This window comes from Protomyctophum bolini (genome assembly GCF_963924005.1).
Source record: "Protomyctophum bolini genome assembly, chromosome: 7".
In the NCBI taxonomy this organism is placed as follows: Eukaryota; Metazoa; Chordata; class Actinopteri; order Myctophiformes; family Myctophidae; genus Protomyctophum; species Protomyctophum bolini.
Genome location: NC_137868.1, coordinates 23,912,656 through 23,933,172, shown reverse-complemented (window position 1 = coordinate 23,933,172; position 20,517 = coordinate 23,912,656). Strand labels below are relative to the sequence as shown.

Genomic DNA, 20,517 nt, shown 5'->3' with positions numbered 1-20,517 from the left:
AAGAGCTGGAGAGACCCATATGAACAAATTATGTTATTATTATTACTATCATAACATAGAACGTTAACCTTTTTAATATACAAAAAAACAAAACCTTTTTGTTTTTTAACGAAACACACATCCTTTTAATTGTTGATATGAGTAATTCCATAATTTACAGGATCATCTCAAAATGCAATAGTACTCGCGTATGGCGAGTCTTTAATAAGCAGATTCCATCGTCGCTCGCCAAAATATCCGATCTAAGCATTCAGCCGTAGGAGGATGTATTATTTTGGGCAAGCGACTCCAATCTTGACGTTGCTTCCGGGTATCACGCCCGACTTTACAACAACAAGCTACTGTAGCTGACCAGGCACCACCAGCATCATAGTCGGATTGGGGACAAGACGGGACGAAGACATACTTGAACACCGCAATCAGGTACAAGCGATCTACAACAATGCGTCAAATTTTGACATGAAATAGACATGAAATTGGATTCTGATTAGAAGTTAGATGGCGGAACATAACAGATGACCTGTCTTTGTCTGTCAGCCTGTGCCTGTCAGATGATGCCAGCAAAGCTAGCAAGCCTTAGCCAAGCAGCTAACGTCAACCAGGATCAAAACAACATTAGTTAACCGTAGCTGTTGTATTACATCTGGATCTTTAGCAGTGGGGTTTATTATATATGATCAACTATGTATTTGCATAACTAACGATTATGTCGGTTTACAGATCACTGTCTGTAGAATAGTTGATGGGTTGTTTTGACAGCTGTCTGTAAAAATGAGTCTCCACAGCAGGTGTTGAGTGTAAACTCAAATGCCCCCACATAGAATTCAGATTAGGTGTCTAGTTTCTTTGTTGATGTTTTGAAGTTGCTGCTACTTTATCACTACTGGATATTGGATGCACAGAATGTTAGCCTAGTTAAGTTCAAGCTAGGTGAGCTTGAAGAATGCTAGTGCTACCATGTCACGCATACGTTTGTAAATATAACAGAAAATGTATGCCATGTTATGCTGCTGCATACAGTAGCATATGCTGTTGAGTACAGTCCAAGGCTACTGATTAGTAGCCTTAATCAAGACTATCACAGATGTAAAAGTCATACTCGCTCAAATACATCTATGATAGTCTTCTATACTATGCTACTTTGAATATAGACGTTGTGTGTCTTAACATTCAGGATTTTAATTTTTATCAGCCAAAGTAAATTGAGGCTGTGGCTGGTCAGTTTGGCTGCAATACAAGGTACCTTGGTTACAGACATCCATCCATCACCTGTACATTGTCTAAAAAAATCACACCCGCGTGAAGTGAGGGGCGCTTTACCAACCCTTATCATCTTACATCATCGCGATCATATGCCGATTTGCTCAGTGACAGACAAAACAAACATTAAACTACGGTATGTTCATTGTTAATGGCATTTAATGTTTGTGTTGGTGACAAAACAAAGTCTATCCATTGTCAATGGCGTTTTTAATGTTTGTCTAGACAAGACAAACATTAAACCTGTATATAGGAGGGGCTAGCGCCCCTCAATAATACCATGTTGTGTGATATGATATAAGGTGAAATGGTGAAGGGACTGTACATATTGAAATCTACAAGCCACTTAGGCCAGTACATAAAGATGTTAAAGCAAGTGCTTAGTGTGACCAGGTTATCTGCCAACCTCTGTCCAACAGGGATCAAAGAACTGTGGCCACAGGAGGATCACCTATCGATAATTGTGTTTGGACATTGAGCAAATTCACTAATCGACAAGAGATTCGTGGTAGATGGGGAGCCCTGCCCCCCCGTCCATCAGAGTGATCTGTTCAAGCGGTGTGGTGAGGTCACCATGGAGACGATTTGAGGGTGTCGTGCTCCACAGGTAAGCCCTGAGCTGTGACAATAAACCCCTCCCTCCTCATAAGCTCAGGTTCTGTAGGGCCCACACACATAGTAATATGAGCCATGGACTCTGGGGTGTTTGACATTCCCGTCACCTTGGTCATCAAGGCCCCCAACCAGAAGTATGATGACCAGACGATCAACTGCTTCCTCAACTGGACCGTGGAGAGATTGAAAAGCCACATCTCCAACGTGTATCCCAGCAAGCCGGTAAATATTGAGCAGCCACTCTTGTATGTTGTAATCTAGAAAACTGGTAATCTAGTCTAATTGAGAATGTCTAATCTCTTTGAGACATATTGCATTATATATATATATCTGTTTTTCTGTGTTCAAACTAGTCTCTTAACAGAATGAACAGAATAGAAACTGAATTTAGGAAGAGACGTCCAGGTGGTGCAGGGCAGCAGGGGTAAAGTACCTGCCCACCACTGTGAAGACTGGGGTCCACATATGGCTGTGATAAACTGGCACGGAGGGATAGCGTGTTCCTCCGCATGCGTTATGCCCTCCCGGGGGAAGTCCTCCCTATCGGATGAAAAGAAGTGGCTGAGACATGGTTGTCTACACCCTCCTAAAACCAACAGTAGGGGTTGGCAGTGACACAATGAGCCATAGAGCCATAATAATAATAACCATAATGGTAATGTAACAACATGGTGATAATAATGCATAATGCACAATGATCCATAGAAACACTTGAGAGAAATAAGACCACTCAATTAACAAATGATCGCTTTAAATAGCTGTTTGGAGACTGGAGTTGACGTCACTTTTTTTGTTACGCTGATTAACTGAAAGGGGTTGTCTGTCAATGTTGTACTCCCGCAGCCAACCATGCATTAGCAGGGTCCAGACTCCATACAAATGAATGGAAATGTGATTTCAATGGGGAGTGGGTAACCAGGCTACGAAAATCTTTGACGTCGCATTTTTGATGTCAAGTGGATCGAGCAAATCATATAATTGACTGATTGGGAGATCTACAGGTCAGAGGTCCTTTGACGAATGACTTTGAGCTTCAGCGATTCTTACAACCTTCCAATCCCCAATTTTGTGGAAAACAACAGCACAGAACTGCCAAACCTGCGAGAAATGACTGGACCCGTACGAAAACAATAAGGTTAAATAATAACTAAGGTTTATTATTATACAATGGTAACATGAGCAAAATAAAGGGAAGCTCCGCACACTCAGATCTGCGCACAATCAATGTATTTATTTAGCAAGCTTTCGGTCTACTGACCACCTTCAGGCATATTATACAATGGTAAAATGAGTATTACTCGTTTTCTTCTCTGACACAATAGCTTCATTTTCACTTTACAGTCATCCAAAGACCAGCGGCTGGTGTACTCTGGGAGGCTCCTCCAGGACCACCTGCAGCTCAGAGATGTGCTTAGAAAGGTGTGTGTTTATTGAGCTTTTGTGGTAGGTAACTATTTCAGTGTGTGTGTGTGTGTGTGTGTGTGTGTGTGTGTGTGTGTGTGTGTGTGCAAACTGAAAGAGATGGTGGCTGGGCAACAATAGCTGATCTGATGCTGCATATTAACAAAAGTTTACCATTGTCTCTGAATTCTGGCCCTTTCCATAGTAATCCTCTTTCTGTGTTCTGTTCTCTGTTTCTCTTATTGTCCCGCTCTGCTCTGTGGCTCGTGCCAACTCATTCTCTCCTCTTCTTTCTGTCATTCTGTCTGTCCTGGCCATCTGTTTCTCATTTCACAGCAGGATGAGTACCACATGATGCACCTGGTCTGTGCCTCCCGCACCCCCCCTGACTCTCCCACTCCTCACAGTCCCACTATGACTGGCCCAGTGGGTCCCAATGAGCCTGGCTCCAGCTCCACTGTGAGTAGGCAGAATGTCTGCTCCTGTAGGGCTGCAGGATCTAATGTTCACTGCACTTAGGCCACCTTTACACGGCAAAATAAAAGATCAGATGTGCCTTCTGTTTAGATGGCAACAAAGTTACTAAACAAATAAAACGTAACCCATTCCAGAGTGGAAATCTTTGAAAACACCCGTCTCCATGTGAATGGGCAAAGCGGTGAATCCGCTAAACGTGGCTCACATTGGCTCGCGTCACTTATGTTTAGAATTATTTGATGCAGAGCCCTAGGCAATATTTGAGCGATGAGCAAGCGCTCCCTCGCCCTGCTCATCCTACCAATACAAATGTAGCGAGCCGCTGCATTGGTGAATGTAAACTGTTTGTTTACATTCACCAATCGCCTTGTGATAGGAAGTAGAACGGAAGTGGTTATACTCTGTATGTATTAATGTGTGTCTGTGACTGGTCTTAATGTGTTACTGGTCTGTCTGGCAGTGTGACACCGCCACCTGGCATGCACACTACAGCATGGTAGATCACTGATGTGTCTCCGTGTAAAGCAGGGGTGGGCAACTTTGACGATGGAGAAGGCCACTATATTTCCACACTGCATACAGTATTACTGTCTTAGCAAAAAATAGCCGATCTACAAGCTCAAAACGTGTCGCACTGCGACATGTTTTGAGCTTGTAGATCTGCTATTTTTGCTATATTTGAATTGAAATCCTGAATTATTATTATTTTTTGCTATTTTTGAATCCTGAAAAGTAACATTTTTATTTAATTTCAAATGCATTTAGTTATACATTTAGTTATACTTTATGAACTTAAATGCAAATACATTGGACATGACGACAATACAATTGTAATACTACAGTCAGTAAGCTACTAATATAAAACGTAATTAAAGCAGATCATGTTTGGAGTTGTAACAGCTGAAATCAATAATATATCAGTATTCTGATATTAACCTGAGGGCCGCATTAAGTGATGGTGGGGGCCGCATGTGGCTCTCGGGCCGCCAGTTGCCCATGTATGGTGTAAAGACTGAATAGAATTTGAGAACGTTATGTCACATAACGTTCTCGTGATCACATAACTTATGTTATTACAATTGTCTGATTAGTTACTCTGGAAAACACATTGAAAACTTAAAATTCATACACTTACTTGATCAATACTTTATTAGACCCAGGTTGTCCTGATGACTTATACCTGTTTGAATTATGTGGCTTCTAGTTGCCTGAAAATAAAATACTTTTCAACATTAGATTAGAAATGTTAGTGTTCTCAGGTGTCTTATGAATGGTATTCACTCCTCCACACTCAGAGTTCAGACGGCGCTGGCTCTTCGTCCCCTGTCACCACAGCAAGTCAGGAGAGTCAGCCCGTCCCTCCTTACATTGTACCAGGAAGTTACGATGGGCTGAGGTATCGTGGTGGCTTCCCCCAGTACAATCATACTGCTGTTAATCAGTGGTGAGTTAACATGAGCATTCTGTCTGTTCTTGGTTTACTAAAGCTCCACAGGTTGGAGACCCCTGCTGTAACCCTTCAGATCAAAGATTTGCGACGAGCCCAGTTGAGACTTGCAACCATCAGACTTATAACAGAATCCTAAAAACTGTAACATTCTAAAACTGGACAGTCCACATGAAGAAATTGACAAGATGTATCAGTGATTCAAGGCAGAGCTGGTTGCACACGCTTGCGCTTGCATGCCGTTACAAAATTGTTTAGTCACTGATTGGTTAGACATTTTTAATAGTTGCTCTGGCGTTACATTCTCAAACTTGTTGCTTCCAATTCGACAAGTCAAATCTCATGAGACTTAATCAGCCAGTGTCAGCAAGCCTGCGATAGGGTACCGGTAATTCAGACGTTTTTCTCTGCAATGATTGAAAAGATTTTATTTAGTGCTTAATATAAATCCATTATCCACACTATAAATATTTTATATATGTCTAGGGGCATGTCATGTGGTCCACCTGCACACGCTTTGTGATATACTGGTAGATCACAATTTACCTTTTAGGCACCCCTGAAGTAGGGCATTAATTTATGAAAAATCACAAAATGTTACAACATGGAGATAGTCGCTCTGAGCATCTGCTAAATTATAGCATGCTAATCTAAAAGTGTGTCACTTTTCAGTCTCTTATTTGTATCCAATTTACATCTTTGTCCACAGGCCAGAAGGAGCACAAGTTCCATTTCAAGGGGGCATAGAAGCCAACACCATGCAGATGTTGTGGTGGCAGCAGATGTATGCCCGCCAGTACTACATGCAGTAGTAAGTAAGACTGATTTGTAAATTAACGTTCTCAGCAGATTCTAGATCGAAAGGATGTTTTCCATTTGAAGGGCACTCACCTTATTTTAATATGGCAGTTTTTAGTTTTTACCCCTTTACTTGATGATATCTCATCATTTAGTTTTTAGGTCCATGGACCTTCACAATTTATTTTACACTAGGCTAACTTTTATTTTATAATGAAAGTCAATGGGGCTATTATCTCACTGAAACCTTGACCATGACTTGTCACTGGCTGGTCACATGAAACACCTCGGAACAGAGGTAGTCCGCAACAGAAGCGCTATCAACACATCCAAATTCACCAGACAATCATCACGTCCATTCCATTCACGCATTGAGCCGTTAAAAAACATAAAAGTCGGATGGGTCCCTCATCCCTGTCTACATTTTATATCTTTTGTGGACTAGCCTATAGTGCTTGGAAACGAAAGCAGACCCTGTCAACACACTTCTATTTATTTAATAACACTTGCTCAATACATTTTGAAGTAGAATGCGGCAAGATACAGTTGTAGCTTAATATTTGTATTAGATTGGTGAATGAACCTATGATTGTTTATAGGATGATGTGTACTGTTGTTTTGCCTTTTATTTTTTTTTATTTTTATAATGCTTCTGTGAAAAAAACCAATAAACAAAGTTATTAAAAAAAAGGGAAAAAAAGATTGGTGAATGAATAGCCTACCAAGTCCAACCCAATTCAAACATAACCATGAATAGGCCACTATTAACAGACAGCCTCTGGACAGCTAGAGGACTTGCAACCCAATCGCCAACCAGGCAGTCCGTGTATAACATTTTATAGCCTAAAAGAATATGCGTCTAACTTGACTGGCAAAATAGCGCCACCTAGTGCTTATTTCATATCTCCCAGGCAAGAATCGCATTTTATCAGTGCATGGAAATGGGAGAAGAATGCGCTTTTTCTTTTTTCGAATTTCTGAAAATTAGCTTCCTATTTTCGAAACGACTTGATGGAAACGCAGTTTGAGATCCACATTGGAGCCATGCCATTTCTATGTGGACCGGATCCTTAGAGCCACATCATTTCGTAGTTGTTAAGTAACCCATGTAAGAGACCAAATGAGAGACCAATCACAACTCATGCCACATGATATCACGAACCGGTACTACCTTCAGCCATGAAAGCTTTGAACCCCTGCTGTATAATAAAGGTATCAAGCCTGATGAAGTGAAAGTTGTATCATATTTGAAAATCTAGGCATGTAAAAGAGAACTTTTTTTAATGTTTTCTTTTGTAGTAGTAACAAACAGAACTATAGAGAGGTATTCTGTTGTATTGTTGATTGAAAGTAGAGTGTTATTTCTGAAGGTTTCATCTGCTCCTTGTCGCCTTCAGTCAAGCAGCGATGGCGGCATCGCAGCCTCCCAGCATCGCCCCGCCGTTGCCTTCCAGCCCCTCCTCCTCTCCCCATCAGCCCGCGCAGCCCAATGAGGCCATGCAGCCTCCACTGGGACCTAACCCCGCCCCCGCTCCCCTGCCGGAGAACGCCCCGGCGGGCAACCGCAATATCCAGATGAACGCGCAAGGCGGGGCCGTGCTGAACGAGGATGAGCTGAACCGCGATTGGCTGGACTGGCTGTACACAGTGTCGCGAGCGGGCGTCCTGCTCAGCATCGTCTACTTCTACTCCTCCTTTAGTCGCTTCATCATGGTGGCCGGTGCCATGCTGCTAGTATATCTGTGAGTAAGATGTGTGTGTATTCCAGGTTATTCAGTTACTCATGAGGGATCTCATCCCCATGCTAAGAAGGTATCACGTTGGTAATCTACAGGAGGAGGGGTGGATTAGGGTCACACGCAGTGATCCAGAGTCAGAATTTTACATGTCATGTTTTATGTCTTCATTTTACTTATGTTAGTGTTCTTTTTAATTTGTAAATTTTTGCCAGGTGCTTGAAAAGCATCCTGGACTACATTCACTACTACCTCTAGTAGCTACCGTAGTAGACACTTTTTCATGATTGGCTCATCTCAAGAGAGAGAGAGAGACTTTTAATTTACCATGTTATATTTACATTGCAATTATTTATATATATATGTTAGAAATTGTAATGATATTATCTTAGACTGTAGAGGTTCCTCATCTGGAGATGTTGATACATCAGTCTCTTTGAAGAGATGGATGGATGAAGGGCAGAAAGTCTAGACACTACATTTTAGATTCTGGCTCCAGCATATTGAATAGTAGTGATGGCCTACCATGCATTTTAACTACTTTCATCATTTTATGTTATTTGTAAAACGCACTTTGGTGCTGGGTGCTCCTAATTATTATTATTTTTTGCCCAATAACTGGCAGTTATGACTCGTCATTCTTGTTTAATTTGTTATGAGCGTATTTGTTAAAGGCCCAATGACACGCGCCTCGGGAGATAAGAACGGCTATCAAACAATGCTATCATGATTCTGACGTCATAAAGGTCATAGTGCCGATTAACTTTCCCCATCGACTTCTATGCGGGCTCGGTGGCAGTAGTAGCATAGCAACTTATGCTACTATTTTGGTGTCACATTTAGCTTCATACTGGGTGAAAATCTCCTTTAAAAAAAATTCGCTCGAAAATCTTAGTTACAATGACATTGAGTTGACGTGTTTTTTGTTTTAGGGTAGATAGATAGATACTTTATTTGTCCTTTCGGAAATTTGTTTTGTGCACAGCAGTCATCAGGATATACATAAAAACATATGCAAACAAACAGATCACACAGTACATAGACAATAATGAAACGGTGCCAACAGAAGGCCACCAGTCATAGTTCCGAGAGGCATCACATCACACTTTATTCACAGAACTGAGATGGGGCCTGCTTGTTCATAAGTCCTATACTTATGGGAACAAACAATCTTGAGGCCCTAGCCTGCAGGGAAGGTACCATGTACCGTCGCCCTGATGGTAAAAGATGGTATTGGCTGTGTAACGGGGCATTCTGAGGGTAACTGTTGCATAATCGCAATTTCGCACTCTAGTCCCATGCCCCGGCCATCTAGCTCTCTCTCTCGCCCACTGACATGCCCTCAACCATGCTGCGGCGCCCTGCTCACAGGTCGAGTAGCAGCACTGCACCGGGCTAAAATGCAATCAGTCTTCAAATATCCTATGTACCACAACATTGTTCAAGTACGTGTGTTTATGCTTATTCATTGTAATAATCAATATCGCTATGATATGGTACATGCGTGTGTTTGTGTGTGTGTGTACACACACACACACAAACACACGCATGTACACACGTGTACACAGACACAGAGACCAATCGGCAATCGCACTCTTGGCCAGCTCCACCCTCAGCCCAGAGAATGCAGGAAATTCAAAATAAAATCAAAATGGATCCACACACAGGACGAAATCTTTTCGAGTTTTCACCAACTCCATCATGCCCGAAGTGTGTGTGTGTGTGTGTGTGTGTGTGTGTGTGTGTGTGTGTGTGTGTGTGTGTGTGTGTGTGTGTGTGTGTGTGTGTGTGTGTGTGTGTGTGAGAGAAAGAGAGCCCCCCTCCCCCGGAGAGGCTCATAATCTCGGCCGCAAGACTATGCCTCAACTCGGCTCGGACAACCAGGCCGATAATTCATCATAGCGATATTGATTATTACAATGAATACAAACAAACGCACTATAGTTCACTTGAACAATGTTGTGGTAACTAACTACGGCAGGGTTCCCCAATTAATTTTCCTCAAGGGCCATATTTTGACTACGGTACCAGGCTGGGGGCCGAGTCGGCACGCACAAGGTCGAGGTCTTGCCCTGAAATTAATGTTCAGGGCAAGACCCCATTTAAAAAGGACCCCCAGTTTGACATGCAGAGGCTACTGACCCCAATTTAATGCCATTTGGCATTTATATCTGGGACCCCCCCCAAAAAAAGAATGTTTTTTTTTTTAAATTCTTCCGTGGGCCACAAGGGGGCGCTCCGCGGGCCGCAGATGGCAGCTAATTGGGGAACCCTGAACTACGGTATTACAGTGGGTGTACACTGTACAGTCAGCCTGCGGCTGAGAGGGGAAGAAAGAAATGGAAGAGAACAGTAGTCGCGCTGCGGGGCTCAGGGCTCTACTCAGAGCAGGCAGACAGGGTTGTTGGTGACCAGGGGGACGTGGGACTCAAGTCCGAAATTTGCGCTTGTGCTGCAGTTCCCATAAAAAACCCATGCCAACCTCAATTGCATTCTAACTAAGAGTTTCGGGCGATTTTTTTTTTTTTTTTCAATTACATTTATAGCCAATATGACGCTAAATGTACCGTCAAAAACGCTAGCCTGACCTAGTAGCCACTTGTTGCTAGCGCCGTAGCCCATCGCGAACGCTTTCAAACTGTTTTCAGTCAGACCACGTGATGTACTGTACCACCCATATTAATTTCGGGGCGTGTCATTGGACCTTTAAGGAAATGCTGGAAGGGGGGTGGGGGGAGAGATACGTATGCTGGAGTGTATGTAGACTATGCATGCATGTATGAGTATTTTGGAAGGGGGAAAAAAACATGATTGCACACAAAGTTGATAGATTATTCATTAAGTGAAATATTTTAATAGGGATGTTAAATCCCTTTGCTTTGACTCTATTATTTCAGTGTTTTGACTGAGACCAAGGTTGGGTATGACCCTGTAATGAGTCCCATGTTGAATCTGCAGGCATCAGGCTGGTTGGTTTCCCTTCAGGCCAGAGCAGCAGAACCCCCAAGAAGGAGAGCGAGACGGGGCCCCTCAGGAAGAGGCAGAGAGACACCAGGATATACAGGACATGGTGAGTTAGGTGCATTCGTTTCCCCCCCACTGTACTGTACATCATGTCAGTTTTTTTAATATGGTTATTTCTTTTGACACTGCTGGTGTTTCTATGGTAATATTTCTCTAATTTGTTTGCCTCCTCCCCATCGTCTGTGTCCAGGAGCGGCTGATGGACGAGGGATTGGAGGATGAGGACAGCGGTGAGGAAGGAGGCGGCGGCCCTGAGGACCAGGCTCTCCAAGAGCCTGGCTTCCTCAACACCGCCTGGTCCTTCATCAGTACCTTCTTCACCTCGCTCATCCCAGAGGGACGGCCCCATCCCGCCAATTAGACACATCTGTACCTCGTCCCCCAACTCAAATATCCCCTATTACCACCACCAGTTACCCACCCCAACCAGACTGTCTTCTTCAGCCCAAGCCACCCAGCCACAAAGTACCACATGCTGCCAACTAATAGACTTAAACTCTAACTCTATAATTGGGGTAATAGGGGAAATGGACATGTGTGTGTTGAGAGTGTAGTGCTGATATCTGTATTGGAAGAAAGCAGGTGAGTGAGTATGTCAACAAACCTTTAAAAGCTCATGCGTCAATAGTGAAAGATTCTCATAAAGATGTAACGCCGAATTCACACCAACAGTGATAGTGGTTTTCCTCAAAGCAGAACCTTTGTGCGTACATATGCCTAATTCAGAAAACGGTGAGCTTCTAATTGGTTGCCACCTTGTCTCATCGCAAATCTCAGCAAAACAGTCAAATTTCCCTCAACCTTTCTGCACCACCTTTTGCTGGCTTTGCCTATTGTCACAGCACATTGCCATGTACAATGCATGGAACCAGTGGTGGTTCCAGCTGATTTCTATTGAGGGTGCTAATAGGGAGCTTTAACTATTAGAGGTGTTACAGATGTGTGGATATTAGCCAACCTAATGTGATCACGCATGACACCAAAAAGTGTGTATCTGTGGCGTTTGCGCAGCTCGTGAAAAGTATATTGTGCATAAATTCTATCTATTAAGTTCTTCTATTTCCGCACATTGCAGGACTCAAGAATCAGCGACAAATGAGTGGGTATATTGCAAGGCAGTGATAGCTACATCATTGCATACATTATGTCAATATGTATATGTAAATATATTGATACATTTAAAGTACACCTGTATGGTTCAATGTCTATTGTGGGGCTGTCAGTTTTTACCAGATTCAAGTTTGAATGTATCTAAAGTTAAAGAGAATTTGTTTGTAGTACATCAAAGCTGTCTTTTCATAATAACAAGCAATCCCAAAACGATCATTGTGAATGTTTGTAACTATTGCCTCTGGCAACTGAGAGTAGGATTAATGGTGGAAAGAAGTCACAATTATGAATGCACTTGCAGTGTATGAAACATGCTAATGTCTGGTGAAAGAACATCATGATTGATAATATGAAAGGCGGATGAGACGATAAAAGACTGATGTAGTCAATAGCGTTAATGACTGGAGCTGTCCACCATGCAGGTAGTGAATTTCATGCACAGGCTTCTTTCCCTTTGATGCACAGGCTGTACACGTAAAACAAAATACAACCTAATAGACTATAGTGCAAAACAGTCATACACACTGTATGCAGTCAGTGACCGAACCCTCATCAATGTCGGACAAACAATCCAGATTAACTGAACAAATGACATATTAATAGAATCATGTCACACAGTCAAAATGGAAATGTGTAAAACATGGTGCTATGGCCTTTGTAGGGGGTGCTTAAGCACCTTCTGTATGGAACCATGCTCTTTCAGAACAACAAAGCAGCGTTACGGTCATGGTGTGAATTCGGTGTAAGGCTAGTTAGACATGATGGGTGTAGTCTTCCATTGTAAGCAAGAGATGAGGTTCAAATGAAAGTGATGAGGGATGTGGTATTTAACACAGGAACAAGGAAAGGTATTTACTCATTTAGAAATGAATGGGATGTGTGTGAACAAAATGATATTAAAACCCACATCTGTGTGGTGAGACTGAGATGTAATATGTGCATTCTGAAGATGTGCATAAGTGCTGCTGCAACTGAAGCACATTGTTTTCCCCTCTGTGTATTTGAGCATTATGTATTTACATAATGTAAGTATATGCATCTTTAAATGACTGAATATATGCTTTTTTGAATAAAAGCCATGTTGCAGTTTTATTCATTCCGTTTTATTGTCCCGTTGTTATACTGTAGGTCTTGCCATGTCCTGCAGGTGGTGCCATTTGCTTACAGTATGTCAGAGTTGAGAAAAGGATGCTTTGTAATATTGTGTGTGTACATACATTATATATCAAATGGCAAATCCTCTAATAAGGTTTTCCTACATTAGACTATGAGAATCCAAGAGGTTTTTGTAGGGCGTGGGGGGGACTCCCCATCCCCAAGTGGGGTGTCTGGGGGTCCTCCCCTAGAAACCTTTTAACAGAGTAGATGTAATTTCCTGTATTCTGATGAATTTGGGGAGTTTGATACTTTTATCAGGCTTGCTTTACCATTGGAATATGATGGGTACAGTTTCAGCCATTAAAACGCAAAACAATGACCTACAGAAATGTATTTGACAACAGCAATGTAACCTGAGTCTTTAATAATAACTATTCATTATTTAAGTGAACATCGCTGTATGATTGCATGCACTGCCCAGACCTTTTTAATATAGGCCTAGTAGATGTAAGTTTCTGTGTTCTGGTGAATTTCTGAACTTGAACTACCGGTAGATAAATGACAATGCAGGAGACAGGAGTGTTGGCAGCCCTCAAACCCTCAATAATTTGATTATGTATCATGGAGAAGTTAGTTTCAATAATTTGAATTGACATTCACTTTATGTAGACACAAGGGGTTGTTTTAATTCACACTATAGTTTAGGTGCCGGTGGAGTTACACATGCAATAGCCAATGGTAAAATATCCCCCCATCCTTACAAATGTGCTTTGAGCTGAAAGATATTCCACTGTATAGTATAGTAACTGTGTAAGCACTAAATCACAAGCTTTTTCTTACATACTGTACATTCATTTAAGAGTGAAACAGTATGGGGAAAAACTTTACTAGTAATTATTAATGTATATTATGTAATTACACTACAGTTCCATATTATGTTAATACAAGCCATTATTGAGTGTTCATTCATATTTTACATGCACAGGTACAAGAAGACCCAGCCTGCTACTGTCAGACAGAGGTGAGCGGGCAAGCAGTTCAGACAGCGATGCACTTCGGAGAGTCCTCCAAAACCCCCTAATCGAATGACCATGGATTTTTGTGTTGCTGGTCGTAGAAGGCCCAATTAATTATGCATGACAGCGGCTTGACGGCCATTTGATTTCGTTACACACGCCGCCTACCCCCCCTTCCCCACTGAGCCGCCGATCCAATCGGGTTACGACAGACCCCCCCCCCTACAGAAGGTTAGACTCTCCTTATCAGTGGGAGAGATTTCCTAAAGATGGTGTTCGGGGCCTTGTAGGACATTTCATCATCATAATAAGCTCTTGTTATGTATGCAGCGGCAGCAGCTCTCCTGCTTCTCTGCTATCAGGCCTTGTTGTCTTTGGAAGAGCTGCAGTTTGGCTGGACACCTGCCACAGAACACAGAGGGAGATACACAGCTCTGGGGGAAATGATCAGTTACTCTTATTTACTATTAATGTAGCAAAGAAAACACATTCAGGAATCAACATTTGGTGGAATAACCCTGATTTAAGGCACTAATAAGTTAACACTGTTTTGCCATAGCCAACAACTGGTCCCATTACAAGGAGATATCGATGATCACGGGTTGCACACGCTCGTTAGATATGATTAAGTGTCCTACAGGTGATAGAAAATCACCTAGGATAGGAAATACCTTATCGAGTTTGAGTTGGAATTCAACACTGGAATTGAATTGCTGCTATAGTTAGTTAGTTACTTTATTGACACAAATGTATAAAACATTGGGTCCAAAGAATAAATAAAAAAAACATGAATCAAAAACATTAAAAAGGTACAATACATTCAAATATACAATACACAATACAGAAACCCTTTACAACAGGAGCTTTCTATTGCTCCACAAGTGACAGGCAGGCATGTAGCATATGCAAAGTCTCTCTGTTAGTGCCCACAAAGAGTGAGCTCAAATCAATACCTTCATGTCTATATTTCACTCTGATATCTTGTGTGAGGGGACAAACCAGTATGTGCTGTTCGTTTTGTATACCAGTCTCACATTGGCAAAACCGCTGTTTTGTACATGTACAGTAGAGATGCTAATTTATGACAAATTTGGAGATGTTTTACCAGAGTTGCAGATGGTGACACTGTTATGCAAAGACTAAACAAACCGCCTGCGGTCTCTGAGGCTATGCACCGTCACGTAATGTGACGGTGAGGCAACGCATCAACTGCCTAAATTTAAGCCACTTTTTACTAAACCACATGCTGTATCTTGGTCTCTACCTGTGTAGAAGCATATATTAAAGTGACATACATTAAGTCAACTTTGTGACCTATGCTTGACAGTGTCTGCTTAATGTTATTCTTGCATAATTTGGTCATTGTAAGCTGACTGATTAAATGTTTAGGTTGTTGTACCAAATGTATGACCTAACTAACTAATAACTATACATCCTAAGCAGTACTGTTTCAGTGTCACTAATGGGAAGTGACTCGTTTGTAACCTGACTGAGCAGAATCTGATACTAATAAATAAACTTAATTGTGCAGTATTCTGGTATAAAAGGCCTATGTCATTTAAAGCCTGCATATAGTTTGGAACTACAGCATGTGCTTAGTCATTGCCAACAAAATGTTTGTCCCACTTCAAATCTTCCTCAGGGTCCCACAAATGTCATGTGAGGCTATGGAGAAGAGACAGGGAAACCACTACTGGAGCCCACATGTCACAATATATTTAGATGACGACAGCAATCTCCAGGTCTATCCACAAAATTGCTTTTCGCCAGGACAGAAATGTATCTTCAGTCAGCAGACAGTGAACACTGTCACAATTCACGGTCACGGTCCCATAGCATGGAAAAACATCCATGCCGTGGATTTATTTGTTGGTTGTTTGTCAGGGTGACTGGTAGGGGTGTGATTCATGCTCTGTTGTGTCAGGGTGACTGGTAGGGGTGTGATTCATGCTCTGTTGTGCCAGGGTGTGCCAGAGAGAACGTCAAGAAAGCTGGCTCAACAGTGCAAAGATTTATTAAATGCATAGCAAGCAGCAGACCCAGGAAGGCTGGGCTATATAAACGTGGCACATGGAAACAATCCTGTGTGTGTACTCAACAAAGCGGAGGTGTTTTAATTACCATACTGTCAAATCAATTGTGTCTGCAAGAACCCACTGTAGCCTACTGTAGCACCAGCATCCTACAGTGGCATACTGTAACAGCCAATCAGCGGACATTGATACAGTTATGTGGACATTCTCATGCATTTCCATCCTTCAGTGGGTTGGTCAGTCAATCATACATTGCTCACTGACCATTGGCATATGCACGGACTGACAAAGCTGATTTCTCACTTTTCACTTTTTCTGTCACTGACCTCTGCTATGTTCTCATGGAAGATTATATTATGGCTGTTTTGCATGTGTTCCCATCAGGAACGGGGCTCTGAACAGTATAGATTATATTCTCTTCCTCCGTCAGGGGGAAGGCCTTCCTCTTGTGTCAAGGCAAGGCTTTTCGCTTGTACAGGAAGGACCGCTGTCCCCAGTGCTCCCTGCAACAAGCACCATACGCCATTTAAAAAAGAAGCACCTCATTTAGTTTAATTTGCTATACAATAATACAAACAATAAAGTTGTTGTAACTTACACAAAATGGTACTTTTTGAACAAGGATTGATGTCTGGGGATGGCATTATTCTTGCATGTGAAATTCTTATCCATGAAGGGACCTGGAGCCAGAGCAATACTTTGTCCTTTCTCCACTTTGCCATCAACTGAGTTGATCACAGACTGCACAGGTAAGACCTGCAAACAACATGCACTTAAGTTAAGCACCTAAGGCTTTTATTGTACGTTAACTGAAAAGCAACATAATACTGAAACCGCAAAGGAAGCATTGGAACGCCGAAGCACCCAAAATCTTTATCAGAAGAAAATTTAAATGTTAAATAAATTGAGGTTGTCGATTTTATGTTTATAATTAAAGGGTGCAAATAGGACTTTTATTCTTTGTTTGTTAATCTTGCCCAAAACTGTTTTCACTGCAATATAGTCATAGTATAGTTAGTCATAGTATCAGGTCTATTCCATAATAACAGGTTGCCACAGAGTAGAATGTATGCAAATGACTACATGTAAGAGTTTTGAAGATACTGGTGGAGGATGACTATGAAGACATTTTCCATTAGCAACATTAACTTTTATGAGCCATTGTGGTCACTTCAGCTCCATTAAAACAGTTTGTATAAATTCCCTTTTCAGAGAGACAGCTATGCATTAAACTAAAAATAGACTTTACTGGGTATATGGGCCAGGTCGACAAAAATGCTTTGGGAAAAAGTGTACATTATATAATTAACAACAACTAAAATATGGCACACCTGGTGGCATTAAATGACTGATCTTATATTGTATGTACAGTACAGTTGCTTCCAGATGCCACACACCACATACCTGTGATCTGGGTTTATATTGAAACAACTCATTGTGAAATGATCAAACAATACAGCTGTAGCTAATGTTTCATCTTGAATGCTTAGTGTCATAGTGTGAATTAACCAGATAATTAATCAGGATCATTACACATGAACATAATAGTTAATCTTTTACCTTCAGTGCCATGCCTGGCTTCCTGAGCGAGTATTTCTGGGGCTCATCTTTCAGTATTTCCTCAAACTTCCCTGAACTTTGCAGGTGGCACATGAACTCCAGGACCTTTCCGTTGGCTCGAGGGACGACGGTGTCGCTGTCCCACAAAATCTTCCTCTGCCACCTCTTATACTGTTCTCTGGCTGCTTGACACTGCTCCTCCTTCAGAGCCTCTCCTTGAGAGATACAGACACATGCGCGCACGCACGTACATTAGATAGATAGTATTATTAGATAGAACACTAACTTGAAATAAGGCCGTAATGTATTTAAATAATAGGCTACATGAAGACTTTATATGAAGACAAAAATCTGGAATCATCATCAGTCTGTATCTATTTGATGGAGACATTCTGCACTTTCATAATTTGTAATAAACTGAAAAGTGGCCAATTCCCTACCTGCGGCATATTCTATTAGGCCCTGTAACATTTGGATTTGGGCATATTGAGAGAGTCTGGACAGACAATGATGCACTGTAAACGGCAACTGGTCGGCAGTGGAATATAACTGAGTAATTATTACGCCCGGTAATGGTTGATTTGTGCCCTCATGTGAACATCACATAATAATTGCTGCAGTACAGCCCCTACCAGCTAGGTGAATGGTGAGAGGTTGAAGGTTGAAGACAGGAGGCGGTTTACTGAAGAGCTGAAAATCCAGTGAGTGCTGGCTCCACGGCCATGTGTCCCGAGGAAGTGTGGGCTTCAGAGTATTTGCATGTAGTATGTTCTCTCTCCATGGCTGTGGGCACATGCACACAAACAATGGTCGTAATAACAGCAACATTATTTAGATGTTAGATTCAAGGATTCCAGGATATTAATGTTGTGAGTTGTGAGCAGTGTGCTCCCTAACAATCGGCTCACCCACTACAGTATAAACATGAGATATCTTCCCCTGGAACAATCACGGAACATAGAGAAGGACCGAAGGACGTTCCCCTGAGAAACTATGTGACAAAATACCCCAAATAATGTGCCCACACTTTAAGGAATTCCTCCATGGGCTCTTAGATTAATCCTATATTCAGAAGTGACAATTACATGTACCTTCTTCAGCTCTGCCACACGGGCTTTATCTGGACGTCTGGGATGCTCATGGGAATAGTCACTGCTCACACGTGAGAACTGCGGGGGCAGGGCACTAGATGCTTTGGACATGGATTTGGTACCATCACACAGCTCCACAGTGGCACTGTGATACTGCTGACTGTAGGTGAACCTCCGACCTGGCATCTGATGAACATATGATCAGAGGCATGATGATGCCACACTGAACATTTAACAGTTCAAAGCACAACATGATGTCTGATGTTTCTGAACCTTAGCCATCTCCTTGCGCAACAGTTCCCATGCCTCCTCGTTTGAGTTGAAGGTCTGGCTGCTGTAATTGTGGGCCAGCCTGGAAGCAGTGTTTTCGGCCAAAAAAACGGTGGATCTTGGCTTCTGCAACTGCATACTGTCTTGTTGCACTTGTTTTATGTTGGCCTGATGTAAATATGAATACATAACATACGAAACCGATATGAAACTGTTAGATATGATAAATATGACATAATTAGGTGCTCTGAATTAAGTCTATACCTGAATAAAGTCCTTGATTTGTTTATGTTTCAATTTACTGCTGAAGTGATCTTTCATGGATTCTCTTTTATCCATGTCGAGGGGTCTGCATGTCTTCTCTGAGATGAGCACAGAAGACATGTCTGTCTGAGGACGGTTCACTTCTAGCTTTTGCCCACTCTTCCCAGTAAACGAGCCAAATTCCCTGCTCATGCTGAGAACCATTTCAGCTGAGGGGAACAGCTTGTTCTGCACGGCATCTTTTAGTTGCCTTACTTGGCACATTTGGCTTAACCTAAGTACATTTTTAATTGACAGGAGAGAACACAACATTGGTTAATACACTGAAATACTTACACTCCACCCATATATTCCTATATTTTGCTGAATAATAGGTATGGCCTTTTATAATGATTCTTGAGGCCACAAACCGCAGCCTCACTAAAATCTGTAACTCCAACACACGATGAGAACATTCTAGGTTTTATTGTTTACTGTAGGCCTACATATTAATACCGTGAGACAGCTTGAAAGCAGGAGTGAGGGACCATGTCTCTAATATAGACCAAAGGATGCCTCATGATCATCTCCAGTGGTGTGTGAAGATGGACAGGCCTCAGAGCCAAATCTAGTGAGTCGTAGATGCGCTTTGAGAAGCTTAGGCCTGAATTGTAGAGAACATTCACCTGCTCCTCCTCAGTCCCATCCAACCTGCAATATAATTGTTTGCTATGAATTATTGTGCATATAGTTTATTTAGGTGTTTCCAGCATCCAAGTGTGGACACGAGTGGCATGCAGTATACTGATAAATACAATGAGCTTCATTAGGCTATATAGTTTTCAACTAATGTTCATGTAAGAGATTACAGAAAGTGTTTTCGGACTTACTTTGGTGGGACTGTCTCCCAAAGTATTTTGATGGCTTGATGTTTGAGCCCCTCAAGAACAAAAAGGTGTATTTCTTCATCTAACATGTGGAATCCTGTTACAAAATCCAGCTCCTTGTCCTCCCCACCCATGGAAGTGGACAGGTCTTTGTGAATTGTTTCCAGGGATGGTAAGCCTAGTTGGAAAGTGGATGAATTGATTCTGATAATCTCTGACCTCAGCTTGGTCATTGTGGAAACATTCTCGTACCTAAAGAGATACACAATGCGTCCGTATGGGCAATGTGAAGACCCCACTTCACAACGATCACTCAGCGGAAAAGCTACTTTGATCTTGACTTTGATTTGAGAATTGGCATTAAAGTAGTGGCCTTGGGGCATGGGCTGTTTGCTAAGTCCATCAGCAGCACCCGGTGGATTCATCCTTTCAGCCTTTTTCAACCTATCCA

General features: G+C 42.0%; 1 protein-coding gene across 1 annotated transcript; it reads left to right on the top strand.

Moving 5' to 3' along the window:
- The first annotated feature begins 314 nt into the window (after positions 1 to 314).
- On the top strand, positions 315 to 12,956 carry herpud2 (HERPUD family member 2). The gene is made up of 9 exons (XM_080768569.1): positions 315 to 423; positions 1,680 to 2,097; positions 3,217 to 3,294; positions 3,613 to 3,735; positions 5,049 to 5,197; positions 5,910 to 6,011; positions 7,396 to 7,740; positions 10,693 to 10,804; positions 10,949 to 12,956. The coding sequence occupies exons 2-9, from the start codon at positions 1,951 to 1,953 to the stop codon at positions 11,117 to 11,119; spliced, it is 1,227 nt and encodes a 408-aa protein (XP_080624695.1). The 5' UTR covers positions 315 to 423; positions 1,680 to 1,950; the 3' UTR covers positions 11,120 to 12,956.
- Positions 12,957 to 20,517: the final 7,561 nt, after the last annotated feature.